This window comes from Neopsephotus bourkii, unplaced genomic scaffold, assembly GCF_033783945.1.
Source record: "Neopsephotus bourkii isolate Nb327-2 ecotype Australia unplaced genomic scaffold, CSIRO-AGI_Nbou_v1 NB_951, whole genome shotgun sequence".
Taxonomy (NCBI): domain Eukaryota; kingdom Metazoa; phylum Chordata; class Aves; order Psittaciformes; family Psittacidae; genus Neopsephotus; species Neopsephotus bourkii.
In genome coordinates this window covers 878,196-897,996 of record NW_026901445.1, presented here as the reverse complement: position 1 = coordinate 897,996, position 19,801 = coordinate 878,196, and the positions used below count along the sequence as shown (strand labels likewise).

General features: G+C 44.2%; 2 protein-coding genes across 6 annotated transcripts in view; one reads left to right on the top strand and one right to left on the bottom strand.

Annotated features, from left to right (window-relative positions):
- TLL2 (tolloid like 2) overlaps positions 1-19,801 on the top strand; it is a 508,271-nt gene that overhangs the window by 139,513 nt on the left and 348,957 nt on the right. The gene's annotated exons all lie outside the window — the stretch shown is intronic.
- The window catches only part of LOC133215031 (uncharacterized), a 31,030-nt gene continuing 12,188 nt past the window's right edge, over positions 960-19,801 (bottom strand). For 4 of the 5 annotated variants that reach the window (XM_061358652.1, XM_061358654.1, XM_061358655.1 and 1 more), the window contains exons 3-9: positions 13,439-13,600; positions 10,705-10,888; positions 9,595-9,749; positions 8,363-8,389; positions 6,808-6,926; positions 2,278-2,397; positions 960-1,755 (exon numbers count right to left, since the gene is read on the bottom strand). In XM_061358652.1, coding sequence (XP_061214636.1) covers positions 2,301-2,397; positions 6,808-6,926; positions 8,363-8,389; positions 9,595-9,749; positions 10,705-10,888; positions 13,439-13,600 — 744 coding nt within the window. In that variant the 3' untranslated portion in view covers positions 960-1,755; positions 2,278-2,300. The remainder of the gene's footprint in view (positions 1,756-2,277; positions 2,398-6,807; positions 6,927-8,362; positions 8,390-9,594; positions 9,750-10,704; positions 10,889-13,438; positions 13,601-19,801) is intronic. The other variant, XM_061358657.1, reaches the window with a different exon arrangement.

Sequence of the window (19,801 nt, the reverse complement as noted above, 5' to 3'; positions counted from 1 at the left end):
TGAAATATTAGACATAGCACCTACTTTAGGGTGCTAACTTTGAGTCAGCACAGACCTGTTGGGGTTTTTATTAGGTGGGTGGTTTTGGGTTTGGTGGTTCAGTTGTTTTTTGGGTTTTGGTTTTTTTTTGGGGGGGTATTTTATTTTTGGGGGGAGAGGGTGTTGGTTGGTAGGTTTTTTGTTTGTTTTATTGTTGGTGGTTTTTGATATGCTAAATAGCAACCCTTCTGATACTTGAAGAACCAGGACTGGGCTGCTGCCTTTACTTCTGCAAACCACAGCTGCCTGGAAGAGTGTGGCTGGGGAGCTTTGAATCTCCAAAGAGATCCTGATCTGGTTTAGCAGACTCCTAGGGCTCCACCTGATCCTAGTGGGCAAGGAGGAATCATCTGTTACTAAAAGGCCAAGCCTGCTAAAGTTGATCCATTCCTGACAGCTTCTCAAATCTTGGTTCCCAGGCAAGTTTGGGTTATGGAAGGATTTTCAAAGAGCAATTGCTTGACTTCCACTTGCATTGTAATTTAGGGCGTAGAATGATCTACTAACAAAAGGAAAAGTTTATTTATTTAAATCTTTCCTTTATGTACATTAATTATTGTGCTAATAACAGTAAGAGCTGGTCTGCAGAGACCACTGCAACCATGGGACCTTCAGAAGCATGTGCTGCCTGTCTCTTGAGTCTGGAATCAGTGGACATGGGGCAGTAAGGCAGCTCCAAACATGGCCACTGTTACAACTGTTACACGATTGTTAACAGGGCCCTGAAGACCAGCAGCTTGTAAAGGATGTATGTGTTTTAATAAGTCTTCCTTGCAGCTCTGTGCTCCCTCTTGCCTTTTCCCAGCAGTGAGAGCATAGGCTGAGCCATTTGACAAAATGACTATCCTACCTGCACAGCTAGAGGACTTAACTTGTAATTTAGAAGTAGGAAATCAAGTGTGGTTCCCTCCCCAAAAAGCATAAGAGCTGAGCTGCCTGGTGAAACTGACGTGTTGTCTCAGATGAACCCTCTGGTCTCTTTAAAGGCTAATTCCCACAGTGCTCCTCACTCTGATGTCTGCAATGAACATTCATGATGTCTGCAGGGCAGCACTAGATTTGAGGGGCCTCTGCAGAAGGAGGAGGCTTGCAGGATTAGAAGCCAGGGGTGGATTCAGGAATGGCCTTGTAGGAAGTCTTGACATTACAGACTTGGTTTTCCTGTTAGATTCCAGTAAAATGGCACAGCTGGTCAGATGCTGCTCTGAATGGAGGAGCTGCGTTGGGGACACACAGAGGTTGCCATTCAGCCCACCCTGAGAGGAGGCTGTCCTTCCACCAGCCACTTCTGCACTGGGCAGTGAGTCCCTGGCACCTTTCTAGATGCTGCTGTGTCCCATAAAGCTTAAATGTATTTCAGCTGGAGAAGTTCCCCAGAAAGCAATGATAATTTAAAAGCTTCAATGTTTCAGTAATGGTGTTTCTAAGCCAGAGAGGAGGAAGAATAATTTCTGTATCTCTATCATTTACGTTGCCAAGACACTAACAACAATTTTCATCTGTGGCTTGACTTTTGTGAGTGTATTTCAGATTCAGGAGCAAAGCCGTACATAGCTGAGCATAAAAAGGTCCACGCACCCTTCTCTACCATCCCCTTCTTTTTCCCTTCCAATACGCAAAGTGGAGTTGCTCTGTTGAAAACTGCAAGATGCAGGTTGCACAAAGTAACCTTGGGGTTCTTGGGTTTGCATCCATTGGTGTTCCCATTTTGCCTTTCTGAAACAGAAACATGTAGTGAGTATGAGAGATCAGCAAAAGTTTCTCTGTATTTAACTCGTTGGCCGAGTTGGGAAGATGGAAGATGAGGCTGAGCCTGGTTCTCATTTAGTCTTGATTATGGGCAAATTATTTCTTTCCCAAGACACCTGGTTGGCTTATTATTTGGGAGTCTTTTAACTGACTTCAGATATAAGAATTTGCTGCTGCTCTTCTTACAAAAAGGCTGCATGATGTAGCCTGTATAACTACAGATACCTTTAAATTGTGTTTTGTGTTTAGTTTTGGTTGTTTGGTTTTACTTTTTGTCAAAGTGAGAACTATTAAAATGAAGGTATATGGGCCAGTCCTCAGCTGGCATGAATCCATATAATTAGAACTTCAAAAATCTGACATGTTTTTGTCCTTTCATGTTGGAGCACGTCTGGATGAAGGTACAGGACTGTTAAATTTCTGTGCTGAGAAGAGGCAAAAAACCCCCTCAAACCCACAAAGACGAACATGCTGCTCTACTTATTTTACCTTGTCCCGTTTGACTCAGGTTATCAGAAAGGCCATAGGTTTTCATTCTTTGTGTTTTGTCCCAGAACGATCATGGAGTTCCTCTCAGTTTTCCTTAGCTCTGAAGACATAATATCTGGCCTTAGAAAGGGAAAAATACAATTAAAATTGACACCCAGCAGTCAGAAGGCATGGCTATGTTTTTAGTATTAATATGCTGTGCATATGTATTTAACATCCAAGCTGCACCCAGAGCAGCTTCCCCCTCTCCAGTTTGAAATTCCAAAACAGACACTGTGCAAATATTTGTGTCAGCATACAAAAGGGAAAAAAAAAGAGTGACAAAATGCAGCACTTGGCACAGAGTCACAAGGTAATGGATGAACACAAACATCAGTTTGTTGACAGCAACCACTATTTTCTGCCTAGCTGGAAGCGAAGGGGGGAGACTGGTGGATGAATGTCGCAGGGAAGTTAAAAACTCTGGCCTGAAGTAGTAAGGAGGAAATGAGACATTTTGAAGAACAGCAGTAAGCTAGCTGCTGCAGACTGTCTCCAACTTATTTTTTTTTTCTTGTTCATCATTTATTACATACGATTGAAGTAAGTGTAATGCATCCTATTCGGTTGTAATGGCTTAGCTCAGCCTTCTGGGAGCTACGGAAGACAAACCTTCTGGAACACTGTTTAAAAATAGCTGCTGTTTGAGAACGAAAAGCTGTAGCTTTGTGGGGGTTTTAATACAATATTTCAAAGCTATTTATTTAAAATAACAGTAACATCTATTTGCTTCAAATCCTTAATTTTACACATTTTCAACACAAAATCCTGACTGATGTGGTGCAGACTTTTTATTTTGCCAGGTACAAATTTTTCTTTTTGACCTAAATGTTGTATGATTTTTGTTTTGTTCAGCTTTTAATTCTTTTTCAGTGGAATTGTCAAATGTCTGCCTTGATGTTATTCTTTAATTCTTTGGCTGCTTTGCAACCCTGAGCACAGAAATCTCTTGGTAGTAATTTGCCACATGAAGGGCAGTGTTTGGACCCAGATATGAGGCTCTAGGGCCCTTTTCAGCCTTTGCTATACAATAATGAAGATGGGAATTGTCATGTTAGAACTGCACTGTCCTTCCTAACTTACTTTACCTGAACCATGAAGTAGTTATACAGCAGCAAGCTTTTGGTGGCTGTCAAACTGAAACTAGCATCCTTACCATGAAAGATATCATAATTTGAGGTTAGCTCATTCCCATGCAGCTTGCATTAAAGCTGCAACTCCCACAGATAACACAGGTAGGTGTGTCTGCACTGGAATGCCAGAATGGGATTGCCCAGAGCTTCCCAAATTAGATCCTGCCCTGGAGAGGGGTTGGGGATAGCATCAGAAAAGCTCCTGAGCACAAATACTTTCATTGAGATAGCTGCCTCTGTATCTGTGCCAGGGCTGGAACAACTGCTGGGCCAGTCTGCTTCTCGGCAGCAGTAATGGCAAGCAGTGGAAGGCTGTATGTCTCTCTGTTTGTCCTCAAAGGGAGCTAGGGAAAGTAAGGAAAAATTATGTAAAAGTGTTAATTCGCTCCTCCTTCACCCTGGGTTTTTGGGATTGTAATGTGATTCCAGCCAGAGTCAACTCCACACATTTTATAATGTCAGATGGAGTGGCAACATACAGGCAATAACTTGATCAAGGTTGGCTCCTGCAGAATTTTCAGCCCAGCTTTCACATGTCAAGCTAGATTCTCTGCTTACTGTTCAAAGCAGCATCAGGTTGTCATTGTTTAACAAGGGCAAGTATTTAACCATATCATCTGTTATCATTATCAAACTAGTCACAGTGGAAGGGCAACAAGTTTTTTGTCTTGGGGGTCATTTGAGCTAGAGGTAATTCCTTGCTCTTTGTGGAGGGATCATTCTGCAATAATTTGGAGAAGAAATCTACTTTCCCTGCCTTAGGTCAGATGCGGGCCCATGTGCTGCTTAAGTTCATGACATGTAATCAAGTCACTCATCAGCCTGTTCTGGCCCTTTGCACTAAATTTTGCTTTGCAGGGGTAAATGTACTAGCAGAAAAGAAAAATGAAATGAAAACCGGAGCCTGTTTAGAACAATGTATGACAAACCACCAAGTCTTGTGCCAGTAGGTTTACCTTGGCAGGCCCCCCTCTCTTCTGCTGGAAGAACAAAGTTCTCTCTACTCTGAGAATTCTTTTGTGGATGTTTGAAGAAAAAAAAAATAATGAAAAGAAAACCAAAACAACTGCCCTGAGCAGATCATTCATCATAGCAGAGTGGGAGCATGAAAGGGGATTTGCTTTGACCTAGTTATAAAAACAAAAACAAAGAGACTTTCCCTAATTGCCCAAATGACTGGGTGTTAAAAGCAACAAAGAGAATCATAGAATAGTTTGGATTGGAAGGCACCTCTCTGCTTCCTTCAGAGCTGTATGTTAATACAGGGCACCAGGCTCCAACCTGTTTCCAGTGCAACACCTTGGGAGATGCCTCTGTGACTAAGGAAGCCTGGGTAAGCAAAAGCCAGCCAATTCCATATGCCTGCATGTACAAACAGAATCAGGGCCAGGACAAACATGTTTCATAAATTAAAACAAAGACAGTGGCTTTAAATGCTGAAAGTATCAGGGCTTCAATGTTTGCTTTGTCAAGAGCTGTAGACAAGCAAGACTTTCTTGCTTTGCCATTCTGCTGCAGGAAGGGCTTCGCTTTTTTTCCAGCAGCATTTGAAGCCCTGTCACTAACCCTAAACCTAACTTTTTATTTCAGAGGAGCTGAGGGCCACTGTGTATCCAAAATGCCATAGGAGCAAGGTGCCCAGCTTTTCCAGGCACTGGTGAAAAGCCCAGTGTGCAGTGCTGTTGCAGGGTGTGGGGTAAAAAGGGCAAGATCAAATGCAGATATGGCTGGGGAATAAAAGGTAGGAAGCAGGAGAAGAGGCAGTGAAGGGAGATAAAGGGCATGAGTAGAGGCAAGCTTTTTATGTAGATATATGAGAGAAGAAAGTTAGTGAAAGAAAAGACAAGGCCATTCATCAGCTATGGAAAGCAGCCTGAAAAAATCAGTGTATGAGATATCTGGGGCTGTCTAGTTACAGTCAGGTGAAAAAAAATCAACTTGGCATCTTGCTGTATAGCATTTCCATGGCAGTAGTAGCTGTCCAATACATATGTGGAAGTAGCAAAAGCTGTTTCTGTTGGGAGCTATTGGCCTGACCCTATTGGAGTAAGCCCAATGAAGCCGAGGACCTAGCCTGCCATTCTCAGTGTCCTCAGTGCTGCAGAGAAAGGGACAAATGGGAGATCACAGAGACATGACTTTTCTGAAACCCAAATAAAATCCTGGTTCTATTCAGGTTTAGAGGGAAGGTTCCCAAGTTTGTTTTTACCCCAGCTGGTTCACCATCTATTTTAGATTGAACTGTTTGATCTCTTTCTGCTTTGCGTTTCTTTCAGTTTCCCAAACAATAGGAGGAAGTTTGCCTGTTATGTGTGCTTGGGCTCCAACCAAGCTTTTCCCAGCTGGAAAAATCACTCCATGAACTACAGCAGATTTTTTTTCCAGATGTAATTATGAGATTCCCAGTTCCCTTATGCGTATTTTAAGGTAGGTACAGGCTAAGGGGAACAATGGGACATTCCTGAGTGCTTAAACAACTGCTGTTTCCCCATCACAACCCCCTCTAAAATCTGAGGAGGGTTTAAGCACATTTGAGCTGTTTCATGTAAGGTTACTGAGACCTCAGCTGAAAAAACACATGGAGGTACGCAGCTCCATGTAATGCTCCTGCTTTGGTGAGTAAGATACCCAGTCTCTTCCTGTTACCTGATTATGTACACAAACAACCCAAATTCACCAGACCAGCTGGGAGATCTTGGTAAATGCACAGGGAATATCTGTGCAAGGGGTAGCTGGCAGCACTGTCATTACCTCAGAGAGACATGCACTGCACAGCATAGCTCAGAGGCCAGGCTGTAACTAGCCTGGTAGACAAACTTGCCCAAGGGACCAGCACAGATCTCTTAACAGAAATTAAACCCTGCTTGACCCAAACATTCATCTGTAGCAACAAGCACACCCTGCCCATAAGCACACGCTCAGCAAACTTCATGTCATCTTCTGACAGGAAACCTTCCAGCTGATCCTGACTGTCCCATCCCATCACACATCAGATGTAAGATGGGTTGCAGTTCCACTAGATGAAAAGCGTGAAGGTGGATAGAGAACAGCATTAACCTTGACTGTAATGCTTAGGAGCGAGCTCTGCCTAGTTGTCAACATGCCCTTGCCATGTTGGGGATATGTATCTTCTTTTAGGGACTAACATTTCCATTATTTTCACACAGGTAACATTATCCAGTTAGGATCTTAGAGCACCTGAGGCACTAAGGAGGCAAATGGCTTTGCTGGCCAGGATCACTACGTGCAATGGAGGGAATGTAAGGAGAGGTCTTCTCCAGCCAGCAGCAACCAGAAGTAAATCTTACATCACCTCTTCCCAAAGACTAACTGAAAATCTCCCACAGCTCTGCCTTACCTGTATAGCTGTGGACAGGACCTCTTCAGAGCAGCAGAGGACAGACCCAGCTTGTTCTGGTTTCTCAGACGTGTCTTCCTCATAAGATCTTTCATTCTCCCCCAAGCATGGCTCTCACCCTAGGGAGCAAAAAGAAGCCACAACTTGGAAGGACCAAAGGCTAGCTGCTGGCAGACCTCATCTGGCCAACATATGATAGATACTTCAGGGTACTCCAGGGTGGTAGGAAGAGGGGAGATTCCTTATTTCAGACAGATAAGAGTCAGGTACCAGGACACCACCCCCCACTCCCACCCCCCCCAATGATGCTCCAGTGGCCAGCCTGTACTTGTATGGGACACAATGAGACAGGATGGACAACTGTCACTAATACCATTCTTTTTCTGTTTTGTTAACCAAACTCTGTTCTGTTCCTAGGACACTCCTGTTCTTTCTGACCCAAGGTTTCAGAGAGTGAAGGCACTTCACTAGGGAGTGAGTAGCTGTAGAATGGCACGTTTTACCTTATTGTTATACGGTGCTAAAGGTTTGGTTTCCTACCTACTCATATGCACCCAGGGGGCCTTTACAACAAAAACAACACAAAAAAGCAGCTTGACTCCATTCTCCTTTCTATTAGGCCAGGTGCATTGGTATCAGCCCTTTTCAAGGTGATGACTTCTGTGGACCATGAATTAGAAGAGATCAAGCCTTTGTTTTCCTGTCAGGTTTGCAAGCTGCAGCTCTTGGGCAGTTACATTTGAAATGCTAATAGAGATTATCAGGAGGTCAGGGAGTCCCATGAGGCCTTCCCTAATGTTTATTCTCTTCGGGCTGTGAGCTCATCTGGACTCTTGAACTGTAAAGGAGCCACGCACCAAAAAAAATAACGGGCTGTTTTGGGGTATTTTTTGTTTGTTTGTTTGGGATTTTTTGCTACATTGTTTTAAACTTCCTAAAGTAATGGCTGGAAAACCTTGGGAACTGGACAAAAAGGATCATGCCCCAAGACTCTTGTAGTGGGAAGAAATGGTTCCATTTAATGAAGTTCTGAAACCATTGTCACATTTGGGGCTTTGTTCTGCCAGGTCTCGAGGTGCCTTCCCACTGTGCCACCAGCAGAGCCATTGCTCCATGGGAGCACAAGCTGAAAACTGCACCACTGGTTTCTGTGCTATTGAGTTAATTGCCTGTAAGTGAGACTGTTTACTCATGGAAATATCAAACCTTTGTGTTTACTACTAGGATTAATGTATGCCGTGGAAGGGTTTTGGAGGTCTCCACAGTTAGTCCCTTATTGTGCTGGTGGTATCCCAGAAAAGCAAGCACTGCTCATGTCACAGAAAGCCTGTTGCCTGATCCTGAAGGCTAGCTAGCTGTTGTCTGCAGCGGGGGTGGGAGGACAGCAGACCACATGTAAGTAAGTCATCATATATGTCTATCTCTTACTTTGATAGTAAACACTGGGAGTGAGTGAACCTTTTTTTATTCATGTATAATATCATGCACTATACAGAGGTTTAGTCCATGCTAATGCAGGTACCAGTTAAATACATTCTGGAAAGGCAGTACATACCGAGATGTTCTTGCTGATGTCCAGACCCTAAAAACAAAAGGCAAATAACACTGATAAATAAGTCAGAGACCATCTCAACAGTGCTGGGAACAGACTGGCTCTATTCTCAGCTCTGTCCTGGAGTCCACCCATAGCCTCTGTCAAGTCTCTTTACGGTTCAGTCCCTCACATATGTGATAATCCCTTCTTTCCTCCTCCACCTCTTACCTCTCTTTTGTATTTAGACTGCCAGTTCATGTGTATAGCACCCAGTAGTGCCAGACTTGTGCAGCAGGATTCCCACACAGTACCTCACTTTAGAAGTAAATGGGGCATTTAATGCTCAGGGCACAAAATGCAACACTGACAATACTAAGGTGCGTTGTAACAAAAAGAGCATGAAGATTTAGTTTAAAGATGGATCTTGATTCTGCAGTTCTGTGAAATCATCAGGGCTTCCTATTTGCTTAATATAATGCTTGCACTCCAGAAGTTGACTGGACACAAGGCAGAACACAGAGCACTTTTTAGGATTCGGCCTTGATTTGGTTGTGAAGTGTTTCATCAAAGCGTTTGCAACTTATTTGCAATTTTGGGGTGGAAATTTCATGAGAAGGTCTTTCCCGTGAGAGCCCTCCTCTTTCCTCTTTCCTGTCGGGCTGGGAATACTGTGATTAGAGCCTCTGCCCTGGCATTTCAGCAGTTCTGATCCCCAACGGAACCTGAAAATGCTGAGGCAGCCACAAACAACAGGAAAGAAAGGGAGAGGAAAAGCATTCGTTCTGGCTCTCTGAAACATGCTTTGGGGAGTGGAGCTAATTATACTGATAATGCTGCTAGTCTGGTACTAAGTGTTGCCAATGAAGATTTGACCTACTAGATTTTTTTATATGTGGTAATGAACGCATAGTTGGTTTAATCTGGGTAGCAGCAGTAGTGAAGATACTTATAGCAGAGTTCGTGCATTATTTGTAGTGAGGGCTAAAGCCCATGCTGATGCCTGCAGTGCTTCGCTCCCCTGCACCAGTGCTCTGCTTGTGCCTTTCTTAGCATAAAGACATAGCCATTGCCTTCCTTTAAGGCTGGGAGCAGAGAGGCATAGAGTGGCCTGGCCCTCAATGCCCCAGCACCATTCACTACCAGACAGGGTTGGCTTGTTCTCATGGCACCCCATTCTGATCTGCCTGAGCAGAACTTCTCCCTGCTTCTCCCACAGATCCCACTTGGAGTCTGACTCCCAGCTTATCACTCACCTTTCTTACTGCAGGGTCCTTTGATGGAAAAGCCTGAACTTCAGTCATACTACCAGCTTCTCTGGACTCATTCTCCTTGTTGCTCCTATTGTTTGACAACTTTCTGAGTCCCACCATCGGTTGGCTGTTTCCTGATTCTGGGTATCTCTCACCTCCTGCAACGAAATGCAAGGATTTTCTCACGTTTCTCATCAATGTCCTGTTAGGACAGCCTCTGGGCAATGCTGCTAGCAAGCTGCAACTCCAGATGGGATGAGAACCCATTTGCTTTCATGAAAAGCTGCAGTGGAAAGAAGATAAATGCTCCAAAAAAGTGTCTGACCACAACAGGACTTTCTAATTGCTACCTCATGCTCTTTATTTTCCTTCCAGGCCTGCTCTGAAACTGCTCAGCACTAGAGATCCCAAAGGTCATTTACACTCTGACTCAACCCTGCTAGGAGGTGTGTTGATGTTCTGCATTTCACCAGGTATTAGAGGCAGGCTTAAGTCCAAGGTTTGAAATAAACTAATCAGCCTTACTTGGTGGGTTGGCTCACATCTAACATTGGATCCAGACTTTTCAGCTGGCTTTATCATCGGTAGGCTGAGCCCAGTCTTTCTCAGCCTTCAGGAAAAGTTGTTCTCTGGATCCAAGCTTTGCAGCTGGGGCTTATTTCCACTTGGTCTATATAAAATAAGTCATCCTCCAGGAATGTGTTCTGTGCCTGCTTGAGAGGGTATGAGACTAACAGGCATAAGGCTTTCCATCTTGGATCAAATTCTACCTTGGCTAGTGCTGTTTTAAAGCCAAATGGAGGGACTCCACTAACAAACCCATTCAAGCATGCTAAGTTTCCAAAAGAGAGACCCATTTTATAACACATTTGTCCTAATCTTTGTAGCCACAGCTGCAGAGCAAAGAGTCTTGCTTCACACATGTGAAGCAGCAAGTGTTAAAATCCTAGGAGTAGATTTTAGAATGCTTTTCTTAGATTTCCAGCTAAAGTTTAGCTCCTTTAACAATTGCTCTGTTCTCATCTGTCTTTCCTAGGGAAAGGAAGTTGCTGGTCAGCTTATTTCACCAACTGGTGGCAAACAGGAGGACAGGTTTGAGGCATTTGAACTCACCATTGCAGCTGCTCAGCTTTTCAGTATTTGCTCCTATTTCTGGGATGATGGAAAGATCAGATGGGTTTCCAGTCTGAACTAAAAGGCTGTGAGGTCTGCTCCTCCCAGCAAAAGATGTCTTCACATCCTGGTGTGAGTTGAGGACACTGGCAGCTCCACAGGAGCAATGCTGAAGAAGGTACTCCTACACCAGACAAAAAGAAAGCATTCAGACTCTCAGGCTGCAATGGCCCAAGGTAACTGGGTGGTGTGATGGTACAGAGAAATTGCAGTCATTACAGTGAAGGATGCCCAGTGTTTTCCTGAGAACCATCAGAACCCAGACAAATTATTTAATTCTATAAAAGTCTAAGCAGCCTGGAACAGGCAACATAACATTTTTCATGGGCTCATTGATGTTTAACTTATATTAACTCAGCATCTTTTGTGCTTGTTTCCCAGAAGGAATTGAATACAAATTTCTAAACACAGGGCTGCTCAGCTAAGGCATTTGTGTAAATAAACAGATCTGTTACAATAATGACTCTCATTTTAAGACAGCACTATTTGTTTTGGAATGTGCACAGACAATATCTCGTATTTTTATTGATGGGATGCCATAGTTTGCTTGCATATTACCAGTCAGATTCACTGTTTGTGGTACTTCAGCTGCTGTACTTCTGCTCTAGTTGTGGTGGGCAGGGAAGATTTTCTACCTTGCACAACCATGTCACACAAGAGTTTATCATGGCAGGAAGCAGGTAGAGCTTTATCTGGCTGAAGTGGAAAGGGAACCAAACTATTGATGTTGCAACCAGGACAGACCAACACCAACTTAGCACCTCTGGAGATCCCCAAGCCATTGATGGTTTTAACATAACATCTCTTCTGGATACATGCCACAGGAGCATGGCACTTTGCATTACCTTTGAGAGGTGCTTTGAAAGTCTGGTGAAAGATGCATTAATGCCCACAGCATTAAAGATTTCCTGGTAAACCAAAGAATGTGGAGTAACTATGTTCCCTTTGTGTCCCACAACCAAAATGTCATCAGTCTCTGTGGTGATGTGCGTACAGCTCTCAAGAACACCATTGAGAGCACTGGCTACCTACAGTCCTCATGGCCAGCTCTTAGTACTACATCAACCCATCTCTGCTCTTGGGGTTGTGTCTTCCGCAGATGCACCTGAGGCATGGAAATCTTTCTATGCTTATAGTCTGCATGGAGATTGAACATGGTTTGGAAAGCAGCTTTAGGATGCCTTCCAAAATGTGATGTGGACTGCAACCTTCACATCTCATGGCAAACGGGTGTAGTATAGTGTTCCTCTTCTACAAAGAGGGGCTGTGACTCTGAAGAGGAAAATGATGGAGAGCTGCTTGATCATTTATAGGAGCTCCATCATGATATAGGAGATGCAGGCACCACAGAGATATCCAAGAGAGAACACCCATGCAGAGCATGGTGCAAATGCAGTTAGACATCTAGGTGTCCAATTCCCCACTAAAGAGCAGGGGACAAATATGGCTGAGAAGGCGTAGCTCAGACATCTTGGAAAATACCAAGAAGACCCAAGTTTCAAAATATTTAAATGAAAGCATGGTGCCATTCATTTCAGTAGGACCTGGAAACGACGGGGTGTATAAGCCAGATGAGGATTTGACCCTGAATTTGCAGCTTGGAAGAGCTACTTTGAGCAATGACTCACAGTTGTAAAGCTTCAGGAAATGCGTTAACAATTCCCAGGCTCCATGTAGGAGGCTGCATTCCTCTGAGCGTAAGAGATGGGTACATGGAAATGACGGGCTATTCTGCAACCTGACTCAACTTTTCTTTGGCTCTGAAGAGGAGTCAGTGACCTACTGCAGATCCAGTCCCAGCAGGTGGCACTAGGGGAGGAATGACACTGTCAGGAAAATAAAAGATTTGCCACAGCATGGCTAGGAAGAAATAGCTGAGTGTGACAGACCCCTTCTGTTCTTTTGGGAGTGATAAAATAAATAGAAAGGGAGGGGAGGAAAAAAGCTGGAAACCTGGTGTGATGGCCAAAATAAAGAACTAAGAAGCAGAGGTGGGATAGAGCTGAACGAAATATGCAGATGCTAAAAAATGCTGTTTAGGATGCTGAAATAATCTGCAAATTTCAGTCAAATTCCCTAGCTAGCTCTGGATGATAAAAAAGACAAATGAGCACACTGAGATGTTTCATGCCATAGATTCTTCATTTGGCAGCTCAGAAGTGCAGGAAAAGAAAGAGAGTATGGAGTTGGGCAGTAGTACCTCTGCTTCTCTTTCCCATTGTATCCGTTTTGTGGGAAATTCTGTGATTTTGACAGTTTGAAACCAGAAGGAAAAGAAAGAGCTTTTAATTCAAAACACAATTGCTAAGGAGGATCATGGATTTTGTTTTGGTAGCATTGACAGGGGGAGATATGTTATTGGGAAGTTTACAACTGTAGAGAAGTAAAAGCTACTGACTCTGAGCTTACCATCACATGAAGTCAGGACACTATTTAACTCAGAAGCAAGCACATCTGGGAAACAAAACTGAAAAAGAACAGAAACCCAAGCCCACCCTAAGGGAAGGTAAGCCCACTATGGTGGGTGAAAGCTTCTGGAAGACCAGAGCACCCAGCCCAGGTGAGTGTGTGGTCAAGTAGATCAGCATCTTCTCTTACACAGACTTGGAACTTTAAAGGCAGACCTGGGCCTTGAGTATATAATTTAATTGGAGATACTATGGTGTCTGCTTACCTCTTTTATCTGGCTGATCTTCTGTTCTTTCTGCAAGCTGCACACTTGCTTTTGGAGACGCATGTTGTGCTCCTGCAGTTGCCCGATCTTCTCAATCAGTTGACAAATGTGTTCCAGGTATCCCAGACCAGATCCTAGGGCTTTGCTGTTACCCTGGTTCACCTGCAATAATAATGCGTCTTGGATCATGGAGTAACAGCAGAGCAATTCCTGCTAGCAGCTGGGAGCCCAGAACAGTCCTTACAGTTGCGTGGGCTATGGTAAAGACACTCATGCTTTCTCTTGCAAGAGGCTTTGGGTATGGGCAGGTCTGAACTACAGCATTGCTTGCGCACAGCTCTTTTATGGATTACTTAGCAAGATGTGCCATCAGAGGAACGCATCTGACTGATCACAGGCTGACACAGAGGACCACCTCATGTCAACCAGTTTCAGTTTCACCTCCCAGGGTAATTTTAGTCTTTTACTTGCCACAGGACCCTTACAAACAAATACAGTTCTACTGTATGGTATGGCTGGGGTTAGTATGGCTTACTTAGCCATAGCCCCCAGCACAAGTCACACTTACGTGTAGTGAAGCTGAGCTTGGCCCCTATCCAAAGGCACATATCTGCAGGTTGCAATGGTTTAATTCTTTGTGACCAGCTTGGGTTGGTCTGCCTTTGGCAATCTGCAATCTTTACAACACAGCTGAACTCAGATCCTCATCACTACTGGGTCAGTGAGAGGTAAATGTGCCTGAACCATGCTGCCAAGGTGAAAGAACATTTTTCCACTGGTCTTTAGCAGATCCCAGATTACATTCCTGCTGCTACTTTCTCAATCATTAAGTGATGCCTGAAGAAAATCTTCAGGATCAAGCTTGCTGTCTGGGTATGGTGGGATATTCTGTACCATTGACTTCTCCACACCAAGGGCCTGCAGAGCCTCACTGCTGCTCAGCCAAGGGTGCTGCTGGAGACAGGCAGTAATCCTGTGGCAGAAGAAAGGCAATGGTGCTTCCCAGCCCCCTGCTCTGCACCTCACCATTTCTGGCCCCAGGACTTTCCCCATGCACAGCAAGTACCTTCTCCTGTGCCGCAAGTGGACTTCGCTGAACGTGCTACTAGCAAATCTGTACAGAGGCTCACTTCCACCTTGGCCCTGCCTGCTGATGTGCATGTGATATAAGTAAGTAAATAAGCCTCGATCTTTACAAAAGCAGTGCTCTAAGTTTATCTTACTTTAAAAAAAAAATAAGTTCCCTCCACAAAAGCAGGAAGCTTACTCTGTCTCCTTTCCCACAACAATCTACATTTTTGGGGAAATGCCAGCCTTGGGACTCTTCCTGTCTTTTCATTATGTCAGAAAGCTCATGGTGTGTTCAAAAATAATCAACATTAGGATTTACTTCTTTTTAAACAAATGATGATACAATGTTATTTATAAACAGGTATTATTATGTCCAGATGCTTTTGTGTCTGAGGTTGGGACAGAGGTCACATGAAATCATACGAAAAACTGTGATGAATACAAGCCAACCAGTCATTTACAGTCACGATTTTTATTTTCCTCTCAGGCAGAGCCTGCAGAAGTGGTAGCAAGACAAAGGCTTCTCAGCCATAAAATTAAGTCCTTAGCGTGTCTGTGTGGTAGGAAGGGGCACAGACCCAGGACCCTCAGGGAGAACAAAGCCTCCATGGCATCTGCTGGGAAACGCTTGAATCAATGCACTTGTAACCAACATATCTGAAAGCAGATAGGGATTTTGGGGCTGCCCAGCTTCAGAAGCATGATTTGCAGGAAGTATATGATATAAGCTTCTGAAAATCTGGCAGTATTGAGCTGTCCCAAAACGCATAGTCAATTTTTTCACTGTCCCATCCATTACCCTTCAAAATGTAGGTAGCCACTCAGTACCGCTTTTTTGCACATTTAACTCCCCTTTCTGCCAGTTTGCCATTGCAGTGTCTGATGCCACTAAGTGGCTGATGTCACTAATGTCTCCCCAAGCTGTTATAGCTGTAGAAACACAACAGAAGACTACAAGAGACAGAGGTGCTCTTGGAAAAGAGGATGATACTTGGCTGTAACCTCAGGATTTGAGAGAAAGCATAAAGCATTTGACTGTGACCTCTTTCACTTAGACACCCTCCTTTTGTTCCATATTTATCTCGTGCTTAGCATTGTAAGGTCCTTCTTCATGTTCATGGGTGCTAGGTTTATAGAGCAAAACAGGCAGGGAAGGAGAAGAGAAGGTGGTCTTGATTTTCAGTGCTCTGCTTCTTGGGCTGAAGGCACTTGAAAGCACAGGTGTGTTTGGAGCAGGCATGGAAAAAATCTGGCTTTTAGCAAAAGTTAGAGAGAACTTCCAACTCCTGAGCATAAATACAGGTGCCTAGAAAATGAGAAGGAAAAAGCATAGAGCAGTTGCTCCAGGTTTAGGGGCAAGGTAGATTTACACCTGTAGAGGGTATAAATAAGACTAAAGGGTTGTACTCAATATGCTGGAGAACCCTGTTTCACAGCCAGCCTTCAGAGACTACTCAGGGCAGACAGTTTGGGACTAGTTAATAGGAAATTAACCTGCATTTTATTGAAGTGATCCCAGAAAGTGCAAATGAGCAAAAGGCAAATAAGGCAGAGCCTCTGATGCCTGCCCATCCCTGCAGGGCCAGCCACCTGTGTGGTCAGTGTGCAAGGGCAAAAAGCTTTTGGGGGGACGCCTCACCTTGCTTGCCCTGCCGCAAGGCCCGTTAGCATGAGGATTGCTCAGATATGGCAGGTGCTCAATACAGAAAATTCGCGTAATTTAGCTGGTTGCCTCCCAAGCAATTGCTCAGAGAGGGCCTCTCTGAGGACTCTTCCAGGACTTTCTTTTCTATAGACTGGAAACATCTCAGCAGCCCTCGCTATCTTCTAGTCATGGCAAGTACAGCATAGAACCCATGCTGTCACGTTCTGGCCTAAATATTTTCCTCCTGGCACCTGTGAGACAGTTTTATGCTAGCAGTGGAGGGTGAGCAAACACAGAAAAACTGCAAACATCCTCCAGGATGAGTCTCTTCCCATCCCTGTACTCCCAGTTGAAGCTTCCCGAAACATTCACCTAACTGGACTGAAATTTTTCACATCCCCCACATGCGGATTGTCAAATGGTATTTGATCAAAAGCCATGTGCCCATTTTTGAGTTGATGAAACCTAAGAGGGAAAAACATCTCACCTACTTTTTTGAAGCTGAAGATGCAGAGATCAGACAGACACAATTTATGAGCCAGATGGTTAAAGCTGCGCTAGAAAAGTAATGTATAAATAGGTGACAGATTTTGCTTCCAGGTACATCAGACTGAGCCTGATTCTTAGCTGGGAGAAAAGGAATCCAAGGCTCTCAGCTATACTACGCTGAGTTAATTTCATTACAATTTTGACTGTGTGGAGTTAGGTGCACTATGCTGACTTTACACACATGTAACCAAAGAGAGATTTCTGCCCTTGTTATTGCTCCCCTGGCAAAGTTTTGGAGTTAAGTTTTCAGTACATGTGCCCCTGCTCAGCTGGCAATAAACCATCACACTTCTGCTGGCTCACAAGACTGGCATCTGCACAGGGAACTTTGGCTTATCTAGAGCCTTTCAGTCAATATTTTCACTAGTGTAAAATCACAGTTTTCCTTTGAAGCCACCAGAATCACAGAGGTGGGAGCCTGTCCCTCTGTGTATGTGTGAAATCATGCTTACTGCAGCATCTGAGCACTACAAAGGTTTGAAGTTCAGTGGGAGCTGCAAGAAAGACTTGTTTTCAAGACTCTTGTCCAATTGAGTTATAATCAAAATCTGCTTTTCAGATCATCTAATCAGCATTTTATCCTGTCTCTGAAATGTTAATCTTATCTGTTACTCTGATGCATGTCATAGGCCTTTCTTCCACTGGGCTCAGGGGAAAACTGTCTTGGCCTGGGCATGGCAGCAGGAGCTGAAGCTGACAGGCAGAACTGGCTTGCAGGTGAAGCTCTTCATCATTCAGCCAACAGTTCGCTGCTGGTTTTTGCAGTGACTGAGGTTTCTGTGCTTCACGCAATGCTCTTCACTATCTTTTGTGGATAGTTTAGAGTTGTACCTCTCTCCATCCTCCCATAAATTCCTCACTGCCCGCTCCCACCACATTCGTGTGGCCAAATATGGAGGCAATGTGGTCACTGCACTGACAGCTAAGGAACATAATTACAAATTGCCCATCGTGGGCTTAGGGCAACTGATTAGTGACGCCACAGGCTGAGCATTTGTCACTGGAAGCTGACAACACCAAAAGGCTTGTGAATAACAGGAAAGAGAGGGATCGTGCTGTATATTTCTGGCGGCTCCACCCTGCTGTCCAGGAGGGGCTGTGCTTGCTGATAGCTTTTGGTTTCCTCTAAGCAGCACACACACGCTATGGGGCTGACCATCACAGGTTGCCCTCTGCTCCCTCTGAACTGTACCACTCTCTGAGGAAAAGTATTTTGACTGCTTTGGCCCATGATAATAATTAGTACTGTGTGAATAATGTGGGGATTTTTTATTTAATGATGCCAATGCTCCCACCCTCTCTCTTCTTCTAGGGGTATGGGCTGACCTTAAATGTAAACTTAATGGAGTGTGAGGAAGTGTTTGCAAAGCAAAAGCATCAAAAGCTATGTCTCTTCAAACTGACCCCAAACATTTCATTTGGCTTAAAAGGAAATGCTTTTATTTAGCCTTCAAAGTTCTTTCACTTGCTGTTTGACAGCTTCCACTTCCTTTCATCTTTCTAAATGTAGGCAAATGTCAAAATAATGACAGTTGAAAACAAAAGATCAGAAAGCTTTGTTTAAGAAATGTCAGACTGAAATGATTTGATGTATATTTTCAGCCAAAGCCATGAATACAAATGGTCAAAACATTTGGTCATTTCTAGTCCCTCTTCTTCAACACTTTCCTTCCTGTTCTCTTGGAAGTGGCCTCAGCAGTCAGGGAGGACATCAAGGGGCATCCTCATCCAGAGACTGACTCCTTGCTCAGCTGTGGTATGCCATTAAGCATGGTGCTGTTGGCATTGCCGCAGCCAGCTGGGTGGGGGAAAAGCAACTGCTCTCCTGATACTCAAAAGCTGTATTCCCCAAACCAGCAACAGAACTGAGAAAGCTGCTGTCACCTAAAATCAAATATTATCAGCTGGCATAAAATATAAGCCAATGTAAGCACTCTTGCATCTCTATCAACATGAATTTAATGCAGCAGGAACAGATTTGATAGAACAATTTGGTTTGCCATGTTCTTTGTGGCAGAGCAGGAATACCCTGTACTGGCCTGCTGTCTTTCAGACAACACTGATGGCATTTCCAGCGGTATCTAAGTCCCAGAGATGACATTAGGACAGAAAACATGTCCCACATAACTTATTGTGTCTTGGACATGTTACAGGCAAATGTGAAAACCACAGAGTAAGCCTGGAGCAGGGTCTCAGCTGGGGTGAACCATAATGCACCCATCAGTTGCATGGGCAGATGATCATCCAGGCATCATTTCTTAGCAGGTCTCACTCTGTCCTGCCTGTGTTGTATGGCAGTGAGGAGAGGTCAATCCTGTGCATGTCTGGCGAGGACAGGTGGCTTTACAGCTACAAGAGGCTGTCCCTGTGCTCGGAGGCACACAGCACAGCTGCAGGCACGGGTCAGTGCAGCAGCCATGGGCATTTCTTGCCGCAGTCAGCTTGGGTGATACTTGGCATCCCAGCAGTTTGAAGAGCACTGCTCTTGAGATACAGCAGCCCGGAGGTGCTCTGCAAAGAGGGGCAACCCTCCCCAGGATCTAGGTCACAGCTGTATTTATACAGCTCAAAAAACAAAGAAAGAAAAGTGCTCTGGGGCACAGAGCTTTAGCACTCAGCCAGTGAGGATATTAAAAAGGAGGGAAGATAAGCTACCAAGAGCTTCATTTCCTCTTCAGCTTCTTTCTAATTTATTCTCTTGTTTATTTAAATGCTCTCCTTTGGGAAACTGAATCTCTATTTCACAAAAGATTTAAAGGAATTTCACAGGCAGCCAGAGCTGTCAGACAAGACCAAGCTGGCTGCACACTCTCTGGAGGGTGACAGAGAATTTAGGTAACTTTATTAAAAGTCTTCTTTGTGGCAAATGGTCCCTTTTAACTGTCAAAAGGCCAAGCTGCTAACTGCTTAGGAACTATGCAAAATAGACATTTGTCTTTGCTGTGTGTGAGACAGCTCTGGAGAGGAAGAGGCTACTTAAGTGGATCATGCGTTGCTTTTTACCGTCTCAATATCCAATGTTAAGAGAGATGGGCCATCTCTGACCTTCCTCACTGCTCAGGAGGGTTTGGCATCCTGGCCAGGAAGGCCGTTCCCTG